Below are 18165 nucleotides of genomic sequence, written 5' to 3'. Positions count from 1 at the left end.
TAGTAGTTCACACCTGTAAGAGAGCCCTGTGAGCATTCAATAGCTCTGCATTTGATGTCAGAAGCCACAGCAATGCCTTTGCTTGCTACTTGAAAGTAATGTGCCCCTAAAATAATGTTGCAGAAAGGCAAAATGAAAGCTGCCCCCAGGAGGGCAGGCTCTTCAGCAAATAGATGAAGGCACCTGACAACAGAAAGTGTTAGACATGGCAACAAAATGTATCTTCTCTGTGTGGCCAATGTTCCTCTAAAAAAAAATTTAAAAATAAATAAATAAATAAAAAAGTCAAGAGTAAGCCTGAATTAGAATATTATATGGATTTTATTGGCTGAGTTTGCCACTAAACCTGCCAAGTGGCCAATATGATTTACTGGATAAAGCACTGCCCTTCCACAGAAGCTGAGACGCTTTAATCTGCACTCCCTTTTTTGCCTGTAAAGCACAGTTATAGCTGGTGCAGCTTCTCCATCTGTAAAATCGGTACAACAGACATCAAATCTTATAAAACACCGTGAAGAGAAGCTAATGATGATCTCAGAAAACCATTTAAGACCTAGGATAAAAACAGATTTACACAGACTCAAAGAGTTTAAGGCAAAAGCATCATCATAGAGGGGAAGGAGCCCTGGAAGGAACTCAGCAAGTTATCTGCTTCATCCCTTTGCCACAAGGCAACATCAGCCAAACTAGCACTGACAGCTGTTTGTCTAACCTGTTCTTAAAAATCCAGCAAACCCTGACTTTCCACAGCATCCCCAGGCAGTCCACCCCAGCACTGGACCTTTTCCGTCACTGCAGACGTTTCCCCTCCTCCAGTGAGTCACCACAGATATTGTAAATCATTAGATTTCACCAGCTACATCCATAATGTCTGTGACTCCACAGCCTGTACATGTTTTTAATGTGTGTGTATATATATATAAAAAAATATATCTTTAATAAAGCCTGCTGATAACATAAAAATCAAACTGCTGAAAAACACAAAAGTGTTTTCACACAGTAGGTCCTTCATTCACGAGGGAGAAGAGTGCATAGGTACCGGTGGTTTATTCCTCAAAAATTTTGCCCCTTTCTGACCTTCAAAAAGCAAAGTAAAGTAAAAGCATTAGTAGCATACAGAGGGATTAACCCTAATTCAACCTGAAAATAAAGCTGGATGGAATTCTTAAAACCCAGATTTTGTTAGTGACCCATCTCCCCTCAGTTTATACTGCAGCAAGTAGCACTAGAGGGCTTACGTCTTGGAAGGCAGAAACCTCCTTCTCCAGATGGTCCCACACAGACCAGGGATGAAAATCAATTTGAATTTCAGATCCAACTGTTAGTGAATGAAGAGAAAGAACAGAACTGTTTGTAGTTGATACAATCTTAATACAGGTGTTTACAACTCCTTCAGGAGCAGACTGGTTTTAAGAACCCTGCCAAAAGCCAGACTTGGCTGAAGTGATATGTAGGATATAGAGGTACCACAGTTATGGGTGGGAAGAAATGAGATACATCCCTGTTTGGTCGTTTCATTAACACTGAGGGCCCACAGAGAAACCCACAGCTTGTCTTGAGAGCTGGAAACCCTACCTATAGCTGTTCAGTGTAAAATCAAGGGATTGTCTGCAGCCAGGTCTATTTACAGCTCTAATCAACTGGCCATTGTCTCTGACTCTGGGGAGTTTCCCCCTAGTACCAGGCTCAGGTATATAAGACAAGCACCAACTTTTTCACCATGAAATTCAGTTTAATGGCAAAAACATGTCATGTAGTTTGTGGCAGCTGCTTGGCAGCTCTGCCACACTGGGCTGGCAGTTGTCAGCCCAGGTCACAGTACAACAGCATAAAGGGCACAGCTCCCTCTGTCACAGGTGCACTTGGGGAAGGATCAGAAAGCAGCCCAAAATTCAGTGGCTGGAGAGTCCCATCCAGCTTTCCCAGTCTCTGCATTGTGGTGAGAAAGAGATACTGGCAGCAAATATCAGTGGACAGCAACCTCCTCATTCTGTACTTGCAAAACATTTAGGATAACACCACTCTGGTAATGACTCCTGGCATTAGCACAGTGCAAACAATAAATACTGGATTTGTGTGTGTGGTGGCTGAGCTTCTCCTGCCCCACATGTGTTTTGCTGCTTGAAGGGGGAGGGTGACATTATCAGAATAGACAGTGTGGAAAGAAAAGAAATAACTGAGTGATGGGGAGAAAGAATAGCTTGGGCCAGGCCCTGCCATGCATGCCAGCATGCGGAGCAAGCACCCAGCCCCAAACCGGCAGCAAGCTGTCCACCCTATTTCACACTCCTCCCCTCTGTTATTTGTACGAGGAAGGGAGGATGCAGGAAGGGAGTATTTTAGGCTAAGCGACTGACACTCAGAAGCTTGACCCTCTGCTGACTCAAATTGCTGACTAAAGGCTGCTATTGCAGGCAGCCCTCTGTTCCTTTCTAATTGCCACAGATTACAGTTTTATTTCCTTAAATGTAATTCCTGATGGATAATAATTTCTTGTTTTAGTAGTTGTCTGACACTCAAGAAAATGCACAGGAATATCATTATTTCTTTCTTATTTTTTGTTCTTCCTGCCCTAGATGCACCTTTTAACATTCTCACAAAGCCCCACTTACCACTCACTTTGAGGAGCCATCAGGACATTCCGGGGCCATTCAGGGAATTTACTGCTCACATCCTTCCCTCCCTCATCTCTCCCCAGGGTTTGTTCAAGATCCTTTCTTTCTGCATCACACAACATATAGATTGAATATGTTTTGAGGGAAGGAACAACTCATTATTTAGTTTTGTGATGCCCTTAAGTAATTTCAGGAAACTAAATAAATTTTTCCTTTAACTAAACTAATCATGGTTTTGAGACTGACATAAATGGCTAAAAAAAATAGTACAGTAAATGTTATTTACATTCTGTATTAATAATATGGGAAAAAATGTCTCTAACACTTCTTCAACCAACTGCTCTTCACTGCTGGCAGGCAATCCTACTGCCAGCTTATCCATTCATGATCACACCTGCACCCTACATTAGGATTTATCCCGGATTTTCAGCTATATTAAACTGGCTTTTACCTAAAGTACATAAATCACATCTATATCTGACTCTCATGACTTGTGTGCATGAAGGGATACAGGTTTCTAACACAGTGGGTGAAAGCACTGGGAAGGAAAGGATTATTTTCAGCTAACCAGTGACCAATAACAAACTGTGTTATCCTCCACAGTTTCATGGATGCTCGGTTCAGTTATGGGTTTTATCCAATAGATGGCTCCTCCGTAGCAGGAAGGATTCTCCCCCTGCTCTCCTTCCCTTCACAGAGTTTCAATATGACTTTCTAATATTTACACAGCTATTATCTTGCAAATATAGGCACTTTGTGCACACTGATAAACACACAGAAGAAGCACGTGTGCGTGAATTAAAGAACAAAAGAAAAATTAGATGGCATTTTATATTACTGCCTGCCACTTTGTCCTCTGCCAGTACAGGGATGCATTAAAAATGACAGCCTGGAATGCTTCCTAAAGTCAAACTAAAAAAAAAAAAAATTAAAAATACAACTATAGAAACATTAACAGCACACCAAATACAAGCTGTCTTTCTCCCCAAAAATATGAGGACACCTCCCACATCTTACATATCCCTGACTGAGCAATACTTAAGGAACTTACAGGCATCATTACTACTCTGTCAACAAAAAGATTTTTCACAAGAAAAAAAAAATCCTGTGTGTAATTATCGATATAATGACCCAGAAGGGTTCTGTGTAATTGGCAGGGTGCAAGTTAGCATCATCATGAGTAACGTTAACATTTCTGAGATGGTGAAAGTGAATACATTTTTGTTGTTTTACAGAAAAACATAATTGGAATAATAACCACAAAATATTCTGAAAAATCATGTTTATCACATATAGGCACTTGTGACTTCTCTGAATCAGAAGAGCAGTTCCTAGTAATTTCTGTCCTGAGATCTATCCTGCATCTCAGTCAGATCCTGTCAAAATATGGCAGCAACCCCACTTTCGGATTGTGACCCTCTGGTCCAACCACATGATCAACAGAAGACAGAACAGCCACAATAAATAATAAATTGCACAGAAGCTAGACCATGGCTGTTTAAATTCCTATGATTTAACACTTCAATGGGGCACAAGTAAAAGCCCCCTGTAACTGCTGTTAGCATCTAAAATATTATCATTCCTAATAATAACCTTTATCCTTGAAATATTAAGCTGCTTTGAAAAGTGGGGGAAAGGTACCATTTTACTACAAATATACATATAAATATGTAACATTATAACATTAGCACAATTACAGCCATAATTACTGTCAAGAAAAAAAAATAACTGTTTCATCCTTGTTTAAAGCTGAGCACAATCACTGGTGTCATTTCAGCATTCCAAAAGGACTTGACTAATTCCATGCCTCAAATCAGCTTGTTGCTGGCTAAAACCTGGAAAATTCAAATCAACTGGCACCTTGCTTGCTCCAAAATGAGCTCAGCAGCAGCATGGTTGACCATGGGGCTGTAACACTTCTGCTCTCCTTTACCCCAGAGCAGACACCCCAAGCAACCAAGCAGCCCTTTATCCTTGATGTGTATTATGCAGAGAAACAGCATGTGTTAAGGTAGCCTTAAGATCTGGTGATCCCTCTTTGGCTCTTTGTGTGCTCAAAGATGTTGCTCATAAATGGCATGGAGCAGATTTCAACCCTGGCCAGTGCCAACCGTGGTGAAACACCAAAGCTCCAGCTTCCCACTTGCTGTCTCCCCCAGGACGTTGCAGCCAGCAGAACTTACCCAGCCCCAAAGCCAAGCCCGCAGACTTTCACCCACCTTCTCTCTCTTTAAGGGGCAAATATATAGGCATGCCAAAAAATCAGACTTCACAGCTGAAATACTGACAATCATTTTCACCATGGAGCAGTTTAAAACAGGCAGCAGTGATATTCATTAAGCTGTTAATAATGGATTGTGGCACAAAGCAATTTATCAAGTTTCCACTGTAATTAAAATCACTGAATATTCGGGCACTTGCAATGCACCTACCTCTCCCTGCTTCTGAAGCTTTACATTTTAATGTGAATTATAGCTCCCTCTCCCCAGAGAGCTACTAAAAAGCCCATTTTAATTGGTATGTTTTTAATTGAGATTACATTATTAAAAAGTGTAAATTTCTGTTGAAGAGAGAAAGGAGGTACTCAGCTCCCCTTTAGTCTCTGTCTCCCTTAGATATAGCTTGCTTATCCCAGCGGGAGGGAAAAATGAAGGGTAGATGCGGTGAAGGAAGAGGAGAAAGCCCTGAACACTCACAGGCTGTGTAGCCAGGGCAAGGCAGCATTGACTGCCACAGATGCAGGATTTCTAGGTGGATTTTCAGGAGGGAGAGGAATCACCACCACTGTTCAGGCTGCTCTTAACAAAAGGCAGACAGAAAACACCACGCAGGATTCCTGCCTTGTAGTCAGCTGACATTGAGGGTACATTTCAGCGAGCCTCTCCTCGAGGTTAGCAGTGACAGACAATCTGCCACTTTCCATAATAACAACTACAATAGTAAATTCTCCTCAAAATCCAGATACGGTCATGAGCGGATGGGGTCTAGTGAAAACCCCTGGCTCTGCCGGCTCCAGAAGGCTGGGGGGAGGTGGGGACAGGCAGGGAGAGGCAGCTTCACTCCTGAGGCAGCCTGGACACAGTGACAAGAAGAGAATTGCCCCAGCAAACAGAGCTGGTTGCCTTTGTGCACGGAGATGGTCAGACTGACTCTTCACCACGTTAAAAAGAAAAGCGACTTCATGCACTTGTCATCCAAATGCTGGCCACTTAAACGGTTCTCCTGCTGGCAAGATGGACTGTCAGGGCCTCTTATAAGTAGGAGTATGGATCTGCTAGGGTAAGTAGACACGAGAGAAAAGGGAGAGATATCAAAGGAGTGCAAAGTGGTCGGCAACAGCTAAGACAGATCAAGGGAAAAACCTCCAGAGATCAAAACACGCCAAAAGATGGACAAGATGGTTGAACAAGAATGAAATATCATGGAACAGCTTTTTCATAACCGCTTCAGAAAAGGTCATACTGTATTGCAAAAAGAAGGCAGTGCGTGGGGCTCAGAGAGGTCACTGTAGGCAAACAGAGACACAGAGAGACTAAGAGACAAATTCAAAGATCACCCACTAATACCACAAATGCTGCAACTCCCCTTCTAGTTCTGGAAGTGACTCAGGAAGGAAGAATGGTGAACCAACATCATATAAAAGAAAAAGAAAAGGATGAAATGTGAAAGACAAAACCAAAATTGTTAAAACTGACAGAGAAAAGGAAAGTTCTGTTACTGCAATTAGGTCAGTAAATCTGTGATTTTTTCTAAATTAAGAATTTAGATGCTATGCTCTAGTTACACATGTCAGAGGAAAGCCTGCCTGTAGTGGGAAGGTACCCAAACATGCTATTGCTCTGAACAGCAAGGTAAAATTAATATATGAAATTTCCAGTCCCAGTCAATAGGCCCCTTGCAGATTGAGATCAAGTGTAAGTAAAAACAACAACAAAAAAGACTGTGTAAACAAAGATTAGATCTTAAATTCCACCTTGGCATTAAAGACCACTACTCTGCTGTGCAGAAAGTTAATCTCCAGATTATTTAATTTAACGCAAGGTTCCTTTTGCTTGCTGGTTTAAAAACCCCAGACCCAGATCACAGATGAAGCAGGAAAAGGAAAGGCTTTCAGAGACCTCAAGTAGAGTCTCCTGACAAACTTGTGGGAGCAAACTGTAAGGGCAACATAAAGAAGAGACGAAGAACAGTAAGACAGACAAGTTACAAAAGAAAGGGAATGTGCACAACCTCAGGGTAACAATTTTCCCTTTCATCTGAAGGGGTGAATACTGAGACCACACCATGAAAGAAAACAAATGACAGGAAGCAGGAAAAGATAGGCTGGGCAAGATTTTCTTTATGCCAACAGAATCACAAAGGGAAACTGTGCTTCCAAGCCCCTAGGAAGATGAGCCTGAAAGACAGATTTAACACTGCTTAGGCTGGCTGTTTCGCATATATGAAAACATGCAGCAGAAAGGCCAGATTACTTACTGATTTGGCACATACCAACAGATATACGACCACATCAGATTCTACTCTGAGTGCTAGAAAAGAAAGGCAGCTGGATGTGCTTTGCTCCCTTTCCAGAAAACAGAGACCTTTTTCTGAGCCCTGGACACCATAAAGTCTCCATTTCCCCAAATATATACAGTGACCCACCAGGTTGCAACGGCCCTGATTCAGTTTTCTCTGATAAGAGTATCAGGAAGGTTGCTAACTAACCAAGGGGACAAAACTTTATGTCTAAGGTCATGAAAGAGCAGCATTGAGTACTAGGTATAAAAAGTATTAAAGCCAATGCCACATCCTCCTCAAACAGATGGCCTTTCAGAAAGATTTAATCAGACACTGAAATGCATGCTGCGAATACTCATTACTAGCACAGGATCAGGCTGGGACAAGTGGCCAGCACTGACGTTATTGCCTACAGGGAATTACCACAGGCATAAACAGGATTTGCAATGTTTGAACCTCACTCGGGAAAGCAAGCACAGGGTCCCTTCGTGATCATAAAGGAAGGTAAAGCAAAAAATTCCTGATGGGGTGGGCCAGGTCTGCATTGCAGAGGAGAAGCAAGAGACCCAGGGCCTTATAAGGAGCAACCACTTAATTTCTTTTGCTTTCTTATCTTCTGTTTTTTTGCCTGTGCCGGTCAAACCACCACAAAACTCAGTGACAAAGGCCAGTTTTCTCTGGATCTTCAGAGAAAGATGAGCTTCAAAGCACAATGAGCTTTTGCTCACCACATTTTAGGGGACACATAAAATAGAGCTGTGACCACTCTGTGCCCTTCAGCATCAAGAAGAGGAAAAACAGGACATAGCCACAACAACCCGCACCCAGAAGAAAAAAAAAAAAAAAAAAAGACTTTTGATCTTTTCATCTCCTTTTCATCTCTCCTTCAGTGACGGGGGTGGCTTCTTTGAAAAAGGCAGGTTTGCCTTTCAATTCTTTCCTCTTCCAGTTTTTCAGAGAAATTTTACTGCAAACATTATCTGGAAGAGTTCTTAAGCTATCTTTTGACATGGATTTTCAGTAAACAATATTTTAAGAGATTGATTTTGCCATGCAAACACAATTTTTAAAAGTCACTGAAAACCTTGACACTACCAAAAACTGAGCATGTGAGTTTGTTTATTTTAGCTCTAGATGAAAAAGCCTTTTTTCAGTGCTAAAGATCCCACCTTTCTCAAATAAAAGATGTTTCTCATATGCTATGGGCATATGATGGGCAAAGCCAAATGTCCATCTTCACTTCCCACACTGGCTAATGAAAACAGCAGGAAAATACACACAAAACTTACTGACAGAAGCATTTAAGTCCTTCCTCCTTTTACCTCTGAAGGCATCCTGTTGGCTTAGTGACTTCCTGTAGATTAATGCTGCTGCAAGGAGCATCTGAAACTCCCGTTCTCTCCAGAAAGGGCCAAAGTTAAAATTTTTTTGAAGGCCCTCTGAAGGAGCTCTACCACACACGTCTTAGAAAATGAAGTTAACTTTTCCTGCATAGATGCTTACATTTTCCTGGTACAATCTGCAAGATCATTCTTGGCAACTGTGGATATGCAAAGACTTGACTAGATTAATCACCATGAACACCCTGGTGCTTCAATTCTGTCCATTAGCACAAGTCTGTGTTCTTGCAAACTGAAGCATGGTCATCCCCTGTACTTGGCACTGCTGAGACTGCACCTCAAGTGCTGTATTTGGTTTTGGGTCCCTCACTATGGGAAAGACATTGAGGTGCTGGAGCATGTGCATAAAAGGGCACTGCAGCTGGGGAAGGGTCTGGAGCACCAGTCTGCTGAGGAGCAGCTGAGGGAGCTGGAGTTATTTAACCTGGAGAAAAGGAAGCTCAGGGGAACTTTATCACTCTCTACAAGCACCTAAAAGGGGGTTGGAGCAGGTGGGGGCTGGTCTTTTTCACAAGTAATAGGACGAGAGAAAATGGCCTTAAGTTGTGCCAAAGGAGGTTTTTGACTGGATATTAGGAAATATCTCTTTGCCAACAGGGTGGTCAGTTGTTGGAATACGCTGCCCAGGGAAGGGGTTCAATTACTAACCCTGGAGGCATGTAAAATCACATAGATGTGGCACTTGGTGGACATGGTTTAGTGGTGGACTTGACACTGCTGGGTTAATGGGTTGGCCTTAATGAGCTTAAAGGCCTTCTATTATCTAAATGATTCTGTGATTCTGTGAGAGCATTGCCCCAAGAAGTCATGGAGATAGCTCATGTGCATGATGGCACTTTGAACCCCATAGTGTAGCTGAGGTGGGATGTGGGAAATATGAGATAGGGACATCACTCCTGTCACCTCCTGAAGAAGAAGTGGAGACACACTGCAGTGGTTGAGAAAGACCAAAAGGGAGTGGAGAGAGTTGGGGGCATCAGAGAAAGGATCACAGACGCCAAGATTATATTGTTAGGGTTGCTGCAGGGTTTGCTGGAGTGGGGCAGATAATATATACCTGATACATATTAGAATATAATAACATATACCATCTGCCTATTCCTTGTCTAGAGTCCGTGAAGCACTCTGAGCCATAACCAAGGGGACAGTAAAATGGTGCATTAGAGTAAAGGGTGAGCAATAGCAAGCAGACCTGCTTGTGCTTGCTGGCAGCAGGTAACCAAGAAGAAATCTGCTAACTTCTTGTGGCCATAGTGCTCATAAAGCCCTGGGCTCACAGGTGTTCAGAGCTACAGAACTGGGACAGATGCAGCAGTAATGCAAAACTCTTCCTGAACACCTTGGGGAGGCAAGAAAGCCACCACTCTCGTTACTTATTCTGCCCTTGATCTCTTTTGAGCAGAGAGACTGCAGAGCTGCATTTCATGATGAAAGAACCTCAGCCAGACACTTCAGCCCAGGCTTGAAACCCAAAGATCACATTCAGCTCCTCCTTGGAAAGACAACAACAGGGTGATCAAGAAACTTCAACAGGTGCCCAAAAGTAATAGGGATTTCAAGTTCATTTCCATTCGAGGTTTTGTGGCTTCGTTATGTTTAAATACTCACTTCAGAAATCCTGAGAAAGTTATAAAACTCATTACATCTTTAAGAAAAATATAATAATTAATTTTTTAAAAAAATTCTTTGAATGTGGGAAGGAAAGAAGGCAATTTAAACCACAAGCAAATGGCTTGACTTTTAAAGAAGGTGAATAACTAAAATTTCTTTTAAAATAATACTACTCATTTTTTTCCTCGGAATCACTGCATGCTGCCCAAACACAGACACCAGATTTAATGTTCGAAAGGTTTTTTACATATTTTAAAGCAATTTTACCCTTCTGCTAAAAGCAGAAGTAGAGGTTTGAGAACTGTGTTCAACTCCATATTTAGCCCAAATTTCTTCTATATCTTTAAAATACACATTTACCTTTCTGGAAAGTCCACACTTCCACCTGACAAAGGCAGTGGATCTTAGGATGATCAGACTGTGAGAACAGCCCAGCAGTACATGTGATTCTTCACAGCATCCCTCCAACAGACTCAGAAAAACAAAAGGACCAGACTGATCCTTTGCTTTACTGACTTTATTATTCAATAAAAATAGATTATTTAATGTTGCTGTATAGTGTGTATCCTTAAATGGGCACCACATTCTTCCTAACACAAATTTTGCTTGGTTTTCTACAAAGGCAAGAATACTGCACACTATTAGAAGGTGTCTAATCCTCCCATCTGCTGTTTCCATAGAAAAATATTTACCTTTAAACATCTGTACTGCATTTACACAGTTCAAACACACACATAGATCCTGGAATGTACATAGTATTTAGCAAATTTTTAACTAACTTTTCTTTGTAATTGTATAGTTTTCCCTTGACAAGGAGAGGATCAGACTTTTTCAGGAGGATTACCTCTGCTCAACTCATTTCAAGCAGCTCTTGAATAAAATAGTTCATTAGTTCATGAAAAGGAAAGACTCCAGGGAACCACTGGGGAAGGAAGAGAAAAGAACAGAGTGTCACAGTAATTAGGTTTTCAGATTGTCGCTTATCCTCCAGAATGCAGGTACACACACACATGTCCCTCTTCCCCTTAGGGGAGATCATTGCATGTTTTTCCCTGGGAATCAGTGTTCCAGAGATTAAAATTCTAACCCAGCCATAATTTCCCAGAAAGACACTAAAAGATACCTCTTCTTCACATTTCCATTGCCAGTCCATAGAGCAAGAGAAGTCCACTCTCCTTTGCAAGTATTTAAATACCTTCGTTTCAGAGTTACTCAAAATTCAGTTTTCTGACCTTTTTAGGTTCCCATGGCTGATGCTAAAAAACAAAGGATTTCCACTCACTAGGAACCTATCATGCCTGCCCAGGCGTATAGGCAGCCTGGGAAAAGCAGAGGCACTGTAGCTACTGGTGAACAGCGAAAAGACTGGCCAGGAATGAGGATGGAAAGCAGGCAAAGCTGGAGAAGGTTGCAGTTGTTGACCAGAGGACAACCTCTTTTGATCTACATCTGGCACAGTAGGCTACAGAGCATGCCAGAGCCACACCAGTTAAAAGGAGGCCAAATTGTCACACAGAAGCACAGCCTCCACACCCTTCTCCTGTTGTTCCTTCTGTCTGCTCTGCATTTGCATTAAAAGCACTCAACTAGTCCGTAAGTCTCCAGCCAGACTGACTGAACGGCAAACTGAGATGCCAGTGAATGGTTCTGGTGATACCTCCCTGTGCTTTGTCACCTTCTCATTCCAAATTGGCTTGAGAACACCAAGAAGTAGCTGATGGTCATAAGAAACATCATCATATCACTACTGGCCTGGCATGGATTATGTGATCTTGAATCACACAATCACAGCAGATAGTATGACTGGAAAAATCAGGAAATATCAGAATGTGTTGAAGCCTCTATCAATTCTCCAGCTCTCCTTGTTAAAGGATGTGTATTTTCAATAGTGGATTTTCCCACAGATCTGTTGTGATTTTCCAAAAATAATGCTTTGCAATAGCCTTAAATTGCTACATTGCAGTTTTTGTTATTACTATGGATTACAAATGAAACTATGGACTTTCATCTGCTGACAAGAGGCTTAGTTTCAACCCACCATTTTAGAAAGGAGTCTCAGTTTGGAGAACTATGAAAGACTCCTTCATCTAGGCATCATTTTAAAATAAACCAGTAGGTTAAGAACTGAGCTATAACAGGATATAAAAATAGCTCTAACACAAAAACAATTTGCATATCAGATTATTAAATTAAAATCTATCTAAGTATCATTTATTGAAGTAAACAAATAGTCTATCTGCCCTGTCTTTGGAAACAGTTTGCCTCAGGGAAAAAATTAAACCTGGGCAGATAATCAGGGTAAGGTATTTGAACATTTAAATCTTCCTCGATTCTTTAAAGTAGGTGTTAAGTGGTGCATTAAATTTGTGCTGTTTCTTCTGAGCAGGGTAAATTTGCTCTTCTGTAAATAGTGGGAAAAGCCTTTTACAATAATTTGAATCCATGAATAAATGTAATGTATTAAAATTTCTAAAGTACAAGCATTAAATGTTTTTGTATGTAAGCCAAATGAGTGGAATATCCAGGACTACAATTATTTGAGTGACCACAGAAAGATAATATATAATTAAAATGACATATGCACCACTAACCGATGGGATGAGAAAAAGTGACATCACAGATCTCATATAAGCTGCAAGCGTATTATTAGATCTATACCTGGCTGTAAAATTACTATCTACCCAAGGGATTATCTTTAGGCATTCAGAAGCATTGTTTCATTTACTGATAGAACAGAGATGATAACAGGCTGACTTTGCTTGTCACATTGTTTTTTGGCCTTTCTTTATTCTTTGTTCACATTAGCTGTAGATGAGAGGAAGACAAGCTTCAGCTGAATTACTGTCCTGGAGTTTTTCATTGTTTTACAGATTGTTCCAAAGGCTTTTTTTATCCTCCCTACCCCCTCCCCTCAAGAAAAGAACCCCAAAGCATTTTTAATGGTGATCAAATCAACGGGGAGTAAAAGATGCACACAATGTAACATCTAGGAATGTGGCAAACTAAGGAATACCCATTGGCCTAATGCACCTCAGGGAGACCACAAGACTTTCCTTATAGCTCTCATTATTAGCATTATTATTATAACCAGTGGCTGCTAGTTATATCTTGGCCTTATTAAAATTCAGTGCCAAAACTCCAACTTGGTTTCAGTGGGTACATTTCATCATTTGAGACCTAGGACAGAGGACATAATTCTCCTTCACATGCAGGGCTATCTGGGACACCTAATCTCTACAGATTTAATTTCTGCATTAAATTGAAAAAAATCTGCATTTTGTTCTGTTTCACACACCATTTTTTTGTCTCTGGCAAATATTAGTTGCCTATATTTGTAATAAGACTCATGTGCCACCAACCTAAAACACTCAAAATTCTAAAAGCATGTAACAAGACAGCCAGTGAAAAGGGAAAAAAAGAAACCTCCAAACTTTCCAATCACTTTGGAGCAATAATGATCCTGAACTCCAAAGGGGACTTAATTTGCCTTAGAAATCTGTCCCTAAGTGTCTAACTCCTAGCACTTGAAATAGTTCCCATATGCCAATTTTGCAAACTAAGCAAAAGTCCAGCAGACAGGTCCACAGGCAGTCGTGGAGTTGTGCATACACTGCTAAGGCAAACATGGACCTTGCACTTTCCTCCATGGTGTCCTGGTGTAAGGCAGCTACTGCCGAGTGTTATCTGCCACAGCACCTCCCAATATCCCTTCCAGTGGAACCTTAAGCCTCTGGTCCATCAACCACTGTAACCTGCAAACAGGCTGTATAATGCAGATTTCTGCCTCCTGATCTTGTCACTACAGTCTTGCTTTTTTCTGTGTTTTTCCTTGTTTAAGGGAGTGACCAGCTCTAGCAGAGTGAAGGGTTCAGCCCATCATCAATCCCCTCAGTGCTACGGCCACACTGCATTTCATTAATAATGGTTAACACAGCAACCACTTTTAATCCACATTAGGTTGCTTCATTGTCCCTTTTATCCTTTCATAATTCATACACAGAATAGACTTTCCATGCAGATCCCTTTGGCATGAATCTTTGATTTGAAAGTGTCCATACCTACAGCCACATCTGTATGCCATTAAAAGTTCACACTGGACCTATGCAGTAGAAATGAAGTGCCTGCAAGCAGTTTATGCACATCATCACTGCCAGAAGATATTCCTGCAGCACTCAGCCTGGGCCAGGAACCATGTTTATGAATCACGAGTTGTTTGTGGCCAGTCAGTGGTGCTTACCATCTTTCAGATGAAAAGAAAAACAAAGACTGATGAAGGTGGGCTGAAGGAACAACAAGCAGCATGTAGTGATAAACTGCAACAAATGTAGGAGTGAGACACCACTGCAGAAAAAGTCGAAGAGCAGCAATATCTTTGAATACAAATTTTACTTTTAAATGTGTCTTGGAAGTAATGTAGGGTAAACCAACATCCATTTTATCCTGAAAAGTGGCAGCCATGGGGTGAAGCTGTGAGAATAAGCAGGGAGGATCCATTCTCACTTGTGCTGTTCCTCCATCAGCATTACTCTTCATCTCAGCTATAAGAAGCATCTCTTACACTTCAATATTAACAGCTTCCTTCATGTATGTGGATGCTGTGTGTTTCATGCCAATTGTTATGCAAAAATTTGTCTGTTACCTCACAAATGGAATTCTCACTGCTATTCTTTGTTTCTTACTACACATCCATATTCCTTCATGAAAAGAAATGAAATGAAACTCTATGCAATAAAAGGAGATGAAGTGAAATGAAAAAAAAAATTAAATGAAAAAATATGAAATGAAAGAAAACCAAAAGAAATGAAATTAAATGAAATCTCAAGATTTCATTTCCTTTCAGGAAATGAATTTTCATTTTGTGAAAAGAAATAAAATGAAAAATCAAATAATAAAATTAAATTAAATGAAACATCACGGAATAAAGGTAAATTAAATTTAAAAAAACAAATTGAAAAAAATGAAAATAAATTAAATGAAACAAAGAAATTAAATGAAATCTTAGGATTTCACATCATGAATGAAAATGAAATGAAAAATCAAGGAATGAAATGAAATGAAAAGCCAAGGAATGAAATGAAATGAAATGAAATGATACTAAAACAGAATTAGATGAAATCTCCAGATTTCATTTCCTTTCCTTTCACAAAATGAGTTTTTATTTCATGAAAGGAAATGACATGCCAAATCAAAGAATTAAATTAAATTAAATTTAAAAACTGAAATTAAAAAATGAAATTATATGAATCATAACAAAATGAAATTAAATATTGGGATTTCATTTCATTTCATGAAATGGAACTTAATGGAAAGAAAGGAAAAGAAAGAAAAAATAAAATGAAATTAAAAGAAATTTTGGGATTTAATTTCCTTTCATGGTTGTTTTTTGGATAAAAGAAGAACTTTTGCATCACAGAACCAAAGCATAGGCCTACGTTCCAAATGCTTCATATGCCAAAAATAGAGAGACTTTCATAAAAATGTATGTGCCTTCACATACTCCATAAAACAAAAGTGATTAAAAACAAACACAAAGAACCTCCTCAGAGTGCCTTATGTCCAAAAAATTAGGTAACAGATGATTTGCTAACAATGGGCAGCCATTTGTTTGCACACTTCAGGTGGTATTTACTACCTTTCTATTTAGCCATCTCAGCATCAAGTGACTGCTCTAACCAGACATTCAGGTTCTTCCCATGTTCCAAAGCAGCAGGAACTGTCACAGGACTCTGTGAAACCTGCCTCAGCTCTTGGGGAGAGACTGGGTTGAAACACTCAGTGGGGGCTTCTTTTTCTCTGGTCCTTGAGGAAAAGCAGTGTAGACTTGACACATGACTTTAGGATGAAAAACATTCCACAGGCTGAATCCTTCCTTCTGGATCTAGAAACTAGGCTGAAAAGTCAACCCAGATGTAACTTTTCTGCATCCTTACTTGAAGAGAAATGCTAAAAGAAGCAATATTGGACTGTGTTAACAATTCTTCCTGATGGTACATAAAGATAAAAAATTAATCAAGTCTTCACTAAAACACTTGGAATGTTCAAAGAGATTGAGCTTGTTTTTCAAAGAGGCTTATGCCACTTCCAGTTTTTCCTCAAAACATTTGCTTATCCATATATTTATCACAGAAATAGTCTTACCTCAGCTGCATCTTGCTGGTGTCTGTAGACAATTGCATTTTTTATGGTTTTGATAAAAAATCCATTCAGTTCCTTTTGTTTCTTGTTGGGAAAAATGCGTAGCAATGGGATCATTATGAATGGGAAAGAAACTGTAGGAGATTTGAAAGAAGAAAACATTGAATCAGACTGTGAGGGCATATAATAGTCCCCCTCACTCTTCCATAATATTATAAAACTTATCAAGTGGGATGTGTTTCTTTTATGAAAACTGATTTTTCCTCTCTTCCTCTCCCTTTAGCAACCCGTGGGGGTGGAAGAAAAAGAGGATTCCTTTTTAGAGACATCCTGCTGGCCAGGACTCTCTTTCCACACAGATGCCTCCCAAGCTTGTTTCCACAATGCCTCAGGAATTTGGTTCAGAAATTTGGTGTCACCACAACAAAGGGGAGCATTATTTTCCCTGTCTGCTCAGACAGTTACATAGGCAAGGTGGGGGATCTTGAACTGGCCTAGCAGCTTACGGTACCAACACGTGAAATTGGGTTGTTTTCATTCCTGTTTACAGCTCCCCAGTATTAGGGACCTATATAAAGGATGGGGCTCTTTAGTAGGGCCTCTTGCAATAGGACAAAGACTATGGGATTCAAACTAAAACAGGGCCAGTCCAGAAGTTCTTTACAATGAAGCTTGTAAAACAGGGGCACAGGTTTCCCAGGGAGGTGGTGGATGCCCCATCCCTGGGAACATTCATGGTTAGGATGAACAGGGCTCTGAACAAACTGACCCAGTTCAAGACATCCCTGCTTATTGCAGGGGATTGGACTAGATGACCTTTTTAAGTTCTCTTCCAACACAGCCTATTGTATGGTACTATTTATTTTGGTTCTCTAAACAGGCCACAGACTCAGGAAGTGGGATGTTATCACAAGGATGGTCTCCAGCTTTATAGTCAAATCCTAGAAACCTGAGTGAAGTCTTACATCCTAATAAACCCCTCATTAACTTATGAACAATTTAAGACTAACAAATCAATCATTGGAAAAAGCCTGTCTTGCCAACAGGGCAACTACATTGTGGAAATTCTCACCATATTAATGAATGAGTAGAAAGAGATGAACCAAGGAATCCAACTCCAAACACTACAGAAACTTTCTTAGATGTATGGGGGCACATTTCTGTCCCTTAAGAAATTGGTTACAAATCACATTTTCCAATCAGGTTAAATGTTAACCCCAGGGCAATTTGGATACACAACTCCAGAAGGAAACAGTTGATGTGCTGTGAGTACAGGTGCAATCTGTAATGCCAGCAGGATCAGATGGGCACAGGAAACTTTGCCACTGTACCACCTGATACTACTGTGTGCAGGTCTAGATAACAAGACGATAAAACCTCAAAAACCTTGATTATGCTGTGGCTTCCTCAGCTGTGATTCTTACTGCCCTTGAATTATCAAGATCATCACCACAGCGAAGCCTTAGCTTTCATGGTCTAGAACTATGTGGCTTTATACTCACTCTCGCATTGCCTATCTATTAATCTAAAATAAATGCATTCTCTTCATGACACTGGTGATCTTTATCCTTCAATGCCATTAACCAGGCTGCAATGTTCAAAAAACAATTGGGAGTACTCACACAATCTGTTCATACTCTTCCACTTCTTTTCTTTACTGTTAATGGATGGGATTTCAATCTCTACTAAGCAAACCAAGTGCACAAAAATTTTACACTTAGGACCCAAAGGACAATTACTCTGTTTTAGTAGAGAAGTGTATTAAAACTATTGTAGAAACTGCAGGACCCAGAAACTTTCCTCTCAGATAAACCACGAGCATTGTGTTCCTGGACTCAGTTTCTGGAGTAAGTTTCATTAATGGTGACAAGACCCGTAACATAAGGTGGAAATCTCAAGGGTAG

At 40.4% G+C, this 18165-nt stretch overlaps 1 protein-coding gene across 2 annotated transcripts in view; it reads right to left on the bottom strand.

The window, feature by feature from the left end:
* TBXAS1 (thromboxane A synthase 1) overlaps positions 1-18165 on the bottom strand; it is a 259885-nt gene that overhangs the window by 71990 nt on the left and 169730 nt on the right. For both annotated transcript variants that reach the window (XM_066183899.1, XM_066183900.1), the window contains exon 13: positions 16265-16395. In XM_066183899.1, coding sequence (XP_066039996.1) covers positions 16265-16395 — 131 coding nt within the window. The remainder of the gene's footprint in view (positions 1-16264; positions 16396-18165) is intronic.

This window comes from Chamaea fasciata, unplaced genomic scaffold (genome assembly GCF_029207755.1).
Source record: "Chamaea fasciata isolate MVZ Bird 193981 ecotype frontalis unplaced genomic scaffold, bChaFas1.0.hap1 SCAF_5, whole genome shotgun sequence".
NCBI lineage: Eukaryota > Metazoa > Chordata > Aves > Passeriformes > Sylviidae > Chamaea > Chamaea fasciata.
Note: the sequence above shows the minus strand (reverse complement) of the source record. Positions and strands in the feature narration are given on the sequence as shown.